The sequence below is a fragment of the Gopherus flavomarginatus genome, chromosome 1 (genome assembly GCF_025201925.1).
Source record: "Gopherus flavomarginatus isolate rGopFla2 chromosome 1, rGopFla2.mat.asm, whole genome shotgun sequence".
Taxonomy (NCBI): Eukaryota; Metazoa; Chordata; order Testudines; family Testudinidae; genus Gopherus; species Gopherus flavomarginatus.
Genome location: NC_066617.1, coordinates 361,282,266 through 361,288,265, shown reverse-complemented (window position 1 = coordinate 361,288,265; position 6,000 = coordinate 361,282,266). Strand labels below are relative to the sequence as shown.

The window sequence follows — 6,000 nt, the reverse complement described above, 5'->3', positions numbered from 1 at the left end:
GGGTATAGGAGGGGTGCAGGGTGTGACAGGTGGCTCAGGGCAGGGAGTTGGAGTGCATGGAGGTCCAGGGTGCAGCAGGGGGCTCAGGGCAGGGGGTAGGGACGCAGGAGGGGTGCGAGGTGCAGGCAGGGGGCTTAGGGCAGGGAACTGGGGTGCAGGAAGGGTTCAGGGTGCAGGCAGGGGGCTCAGGGTAGGGGGTTTGGGGTAGGGTGCAGGAGGGGGCTCAGGGCAGGGAGCTGGGGTGCGGGGTGCAAGCAGACGGCTCAGGGGAGGGAGTTGGGGTGCAGGAGGGTGTGGGGGTGCAGGCAGGGGGCTCAGGGCAGGAGGTTGGGGTGCAGGAGGGGTATGGGGTGCAGCAGAGGGCTCAGGGCAGGGAGTTGGGGGGCAGGGGGAAGGAGACAGGAATACTTGTGGCACCTTAGGGACTAACAAATTTATTTGAGCATAAGCTTTCGTGGGCTACAGCCCACTTCATCAGATGCATAGAATGGAACATACAGTAAGAAAATATTTATACGTACAGAGAACAGGAAAAGGTGGAAGTACCCGTACCAACTGTAAGAAGCTAATTAAGAGAAGCTATTATCAGAAGGGGAGAAAAACTTTTGAAGTGATAATCAAGATGGCCCATTTCGGACAGTTGACACAAAGGTGTGAGGATACTTTAACATGGGGAAATAGATTTAATTAGTGTAATGACTGAGCAATTCCCAGTCTCTGCTCAAACCTAAGTTAATGGTATCTAGTTTGCATATTAATTCAAGTTCAGCAGCTTCTCGCTGTAGTCTGTTTTTGAAGCTTTTCTGTTGCAAAACTGCCACCTTAAGATCTGTCACTGAGTGATTAGAGAGGCTGAAGTGTTCTCCTACTGGTTTTTTAATGTTGTGATTCCTGATGTCAGATTTGTGTCCGTTTATTCTTTTGCGTAGAGATGCTGATACAGACTAACACGGCTGCTCCTCTGAAACCTGAAAGGGTGCAGGAGGGGGCTCAGGGCAGGGTGTTGGAGTATGGGGTGCAGGCAGGGGGCTCAGGGCAGGGAGTTGGGAGGCTCCCTGCCTGCCTGCTCTGGCCCCATGCCATGCCACTCATCACATCCCTGTGCGGCCCCAGGGCTCCGCGCGCTCCCCTTGCCATGCCTCCAGGTACCTCCACCAAAGCTCCCAATGGCCGCGATTCCCTGTTCCCAGCCAAAGGAAGCTGCAGGGCACAGTGCCTGGAGCAACACATGGAGCCCTCTGCCCCCCCAGGGCCCCAAGGACGTGGTGCCATGCCGGCCGCTTCTGAGAGCGGCGCGGGGCCTGCAGCATGACAGGGGGCAAATCCCGCGGGCCGGATCCAAAGCCCTGAAAAGTGGCTATGCCCTGCTGAGTTCTGCGAGGGTAGAGGGGAAAGGAATCCGTTAGGCTGTGGATAATACTGCAGTAACCCCTCCCTTTGTCAGGAAGAAGAAATTTTGGCCAATAGATCTGTAAAGTCACAGCTCTACCTGCCCCCAAGCCTCTGACTGCTGCAACTGCTGGAACCACTGCAACATAAGCTGCATTTAGATTTAGGAGCTAGAGGGCGAGAACCACATGTACTATGTCCAGCAGTCACAAAAAAACCCCTCTCTTTTATAGCCCTTACAATAGAGCCCCCCGCCTCATCTCTGCTATGGTAACACTGAGAAACACACCAACAGAGCAGGAAATTATAATCTGACCTATCTGAATTTTTGAAGAAGGAAATACCAGTGATCCTGATACAAAACTGTTTACATAGCCAATAGAGGTCAGTAGGATTACACGCTGCAGACAGTTTAAGTGCAATGAGATGCAGTGTTGAACCAGAACATTAACACTACAAACTGGTGCACTGGAGTTTAGAAATCCTTTACTAAAGGTCTCCTAGGGAAAGATAATTCCCTTACCTAACGACAATACTAATAAATATAATCACTAATAATTCATGTGGAAATAAGGACACATTACTTCTATTTAAAAATCAGGCTCCACTAGAGCAGGGATGGGCAAACTTTTTGGCCTGAGGGCCACATCTGGGCATGAAAATTGTATGGTGGGCCATGAATGTTCACGAAATTGGGGGTTGGGGTGCGGAAAGGGGTGAGGGCTCCGGCTGTTTCCACTTAAGGGCCACCAAAGTCACAGACACCTGCTAGTGAGAACACACAATAGAGACAGATGAAGATCTAAGAGAGATTTAGTCAGAAAGCCCCCCTACTGCCAGGCCCCTTATAGAATTTGTGACTACTTCTTATTTACACAGCCATCTAATCAGGACACCTCTTTTCAAATCCCACTTTGAATCTCCTTTACAGCACCAGAGGCTTAAACACATCTTTGCCTTCAAAGCCTTTCACAACTCTACTCCTGCTTATATCTCACCGTGGATTTTCCCCATGTCAGCCCTCCCACGGAAACAGTGCCAATACCTCACTCGCCCATTGCTCTCATCTTTGTGCAGCCTTTGCCCACACTGCTGCCTATGCACAGAATGCCCTTCCCATCCCCACCAGACAAGCCACAAGATTTCTCTTCAAGCGCCTATCTGAAACACACTTTGTTCATAAAGCCCAGGCCTAGGAGTGACTGTACAACAAGCCATAACATTAAAACAGAACAAAACAAAAAAAAAACAAACACTTTTCCCAATTAATTTCACCCCACTTTAGACTGAACGCTCGTTGGACAAGGGATGATCTTTCTTTTTGTGTAGCTGGGTGCACTGCCTTCAGGGCAACTCAGCTCACCACCAGCGGACAACTTGCTGACCTGGGAGAGTGCAATCAGCTCTGCTCTCCGTGCCTGCCGCCTAGCCTCTCCCTGACACTTTGCACCGGGTGCATCACACCGTAGACATCTAGCCCGTCACTAGGAGTTTCATGCAGAAAACCAGATTTCTAGCACTGGAGAATATGTGAAAGACTCCAACTGGGCAAGAAAGAGAGCTGTAGATCCTAAACCCAGACTCCTGAGCCATCTGAATCCAGATCCCAATTGCAGTAAGATGTCACTTTGTGTCACTTTCTGTACCTCCCCAAGGAGTTTGTTTGGAAATCCCCCTGTGATCACAAGCAGGACTAAATCTTCCTTGGACACCCTGGAAGCTACAGCTTGCCTACCCCACTCTAGCGCAACCAGACAGCAAGTGTGAAAAATCGGGACAGGGAGCTGGGGGGGTAATAGGAGCCTATATAAGAAAAAGACTCTAAAATCGGGACATCTGGTCACCCAACCCCACTCCCAGCCCGGCTCCACCGCCAGCTTCTCCGCTCAGGTGCTGCACGTGGCCCCCCCCCAGCTCCTCCGCCCAGGCGCTGCAGCCCCAGCCCCGCGCGCCAGCCGCACGTGCAGCCCCAGCCCAGGGCGCTCGCGGCAGGGAGGCAAAGGAAGGGAACGCGCGGGGGGCGCGCGCACGCCCCCAGTCTCTCTCTCGCGCTAGCCGCTGAGCCCCGCCCCCGCCTGGCGGGGACGCGTCCGTCCGGCCCCGCTCTCTATGGTTTTGCCCCCACGTCTAGCCGGCTGGGCGGACCGTTGTCTGTGGTTGCCGGAGCCGGAGTGGGGGAGGGGCGGGTGTTGCGGCGGTGGCCGCCAGGCGGGGTCTCGGCCGCGCTGGGGCGCCATTTCCCCGCCCGCCTCCAGGGAGCGCTTCCCCCCGGCGGCCGCGTCGGGGCGCTGCGGAGCCGCCTTCCCACCCTCCCCGAGGCCTGGGGCGGGCTGGCTGAGTGGCCGACGTCCCCGCTCTCCCTCCCCCGGGCCGGGACTCGCCGCTCGCCTCCGCCTCCCAGAGCCGCTCGGTGCCCCGCCGCCGCCGGGCCATGGAGTCCGCGTGAGGGAGCCGCGCCACCCGCTCCCCCGCCGGGAGCCGCGCGCTGCGCCGCCCCCGCATCCCGGCGCCGGCTCCTCCCTCCGCAGCGGGGGCCGCGTCCCGCTGCCGAGCGGGGATTGATGCGGAGAGCGACGGCAGCGCCATGCAGCCCCCGCCGAGGAAGGTGGGAGCCGCGGGGCTGGCACTGGGGGTCAGGGACCGGGGGGCTGGGGCTGGGTGTATTGGGGATCTGGGTATAGTGGGTGTCGGGTGGCACCGGGGGTCAGGGACCGGGGCACTGGGGGGCTGGGGCTGGGTGTATTGGGGATCTGGGTATAGTGGGTGTTGGGTGGCACCGGGGTTCAGGGACCAGGGCACTGGCTGCACTGGGGGGCTGGGTGTATTGGGGATCTGGGTATAGTGGGTGTGGGGTGGCACCGGGGTTCAGGGACCAGGGCACTGGCTGCACTGGGGGGCTGGGTGTATTGGGGATCTGGGTATAGTGGGTGTGGGGTGGCACTGGGGGTCAGGGACCGGGGGGCTGGGGCTGGGTGTATTGGGGATCTGGGTATAGTGGGTGTCGGGTGGCACCGGGGTTCAGGGACCAGGGCACTGGCTGCACTGGGGGGCTGGGTGTATTGGGGATCTGGGTATAGTGGGTGTGGGGTGGCACTGGGGTTCAGGGGCTGGGGCTGGGTGTATTGGGGATCTGGGTATAGTGGGTGTGGGGTGGCACTGGGGTTCAGGGGCTGGGGCACTGGGGGGCTGGGGCTGGGTGTATTGGGGATCTGGTATAGTGGGTGTGGGGTGGCACTGGGGGTCAGGAACAGGGGCACTGGCTGCACTGGGGGGCTGGGTGTATTGGGGATCTGAGTATAGTTGGTGTCGGGTGGCCCTGGGGGTCAGGGACCGGGGCACTGGCTGCACTGGGGGGCTGGGTGTATTGGGGATCTGGGTATAGTGGGTGTGGGTTGGCACTGGGGGTCAGGGACCGGGACACTGGCTGCACTGGGGGGCTGGCGCTGGATGTATTCGGGGTCAGGGAATAGTGGGTGTGGGGTGGCACCGGGGTTCAGGGACTAGGGCACTGGGGGGCTGGGGCTGGGTATATTGGGGATCTGGTATAGTGGGTGTGGGGTGGCACTGGGGGTCAGAGACCGGGGCACTGGCTGCACTGGGAGGTTGGGGCTGGGTGTATTGGGGATCTGGGTATAGTGGGTGTGGAGTGGCACGGGGGTTCAGGGATTGGGGCATGGGCTGCACTGGGGATCTGGGTATAGTGGGTGTGGGGTGGCACTGGGGGTCAGGGACTGGGGCATTGGCTGCACTGGGGGGCTGGGGCTGGGTGTATTGGGGATCTAGGTATAGTGGGTGTGGGGTGGCACTGGCAATCCTGGTAGCATTGGCTGTATTGGGACTGGGTAGGCTGTGAGCAGGTGAGGCGCTGGGTGTATTGAGTGGTGGGGTGGTACTGGCTGTATTGGGGTAGAGACATGGACTGTGCATGGATTGGTGTACTGGGATGTGGGGGGTTGGTGTGGGAGTGGCACAGGCTGTATTGGGGTGGGTGGCTGGGCGTATTGGGAGTGAGGAGTTGGGGAGTTGTGTGTCGAGGTTGGGGTGTGTGAGGGTATGCATTTTTTCTGTATTGGAGGGTTAGGGTAGGGCTTGGTTTGTGTTGGGGTGGAGGTGTATCAAATAGGATTGAGAGCTTATTCGCCTTGCTGGTTGTGTGGTTGCATGTTGGGATATGGGGGGATTTGGGATTGTCTGTACTAGAGTGAAGAAGGCTAGGGTTAGGAAATGGTCTCTATTGAGGTACTGAGGTGGTAGAGTATGGTTGGATTGTGTAGATGAGGGTTATTGGAGTGAGGGAGTTATGTTTTGATGGTTGTATGGAGAGGGGGTTGTTTGGGTTGATGTGGGAGACTGGGGTTGGAATAGTTTACAATGGGATGATGATGACTGTGTTGGTGTGGAGGGTTGGAGTTATATAGATTAGGGTTGAAAGGGTTATTCTGTGAGAAGAAATTTTGGGGATTAGCGTGTGGAGTGGGATAGAGTTAATTGTGTATGTAGGAATGGTTTGTGGGTGCCTGTGTGGAGGAAGTTGCATATGGGTTAGGGTTATTGGGAGGGGGTGCCTGTGTTGTGTAAACAAAAGGCTAGTGTTTGTCAATCTCTTGTCAT

At 57.0% G+C, this 6,000-nt stretch overlaps 1 protein-coding gene across 1 annotated transcript in view; it reads left to right on the top strand.

The window, feature by feature from the left end:
* The first annotated feature begins 3,791 nt into the window (after positions 1-3,791).
* Positions 3,792-6,000, top strand: part of FCHSD2 (FCH and double SH3 domains 2) — a 243,459-nt gene continuing 241,250 nt past the window's right edge. The window contains exon 1 of the mRNA XM_050930407.1: positions 3,792-3,994. Within this exon, the coding sequence (XP_050786364.1) occupies positions 3,974-3,994 (21 nt within the window). The 5' untranslated portion in view covers positions 3,792-3,973. The remainder of the gene's footprint in view (positions 3,995-6,000) is intronic.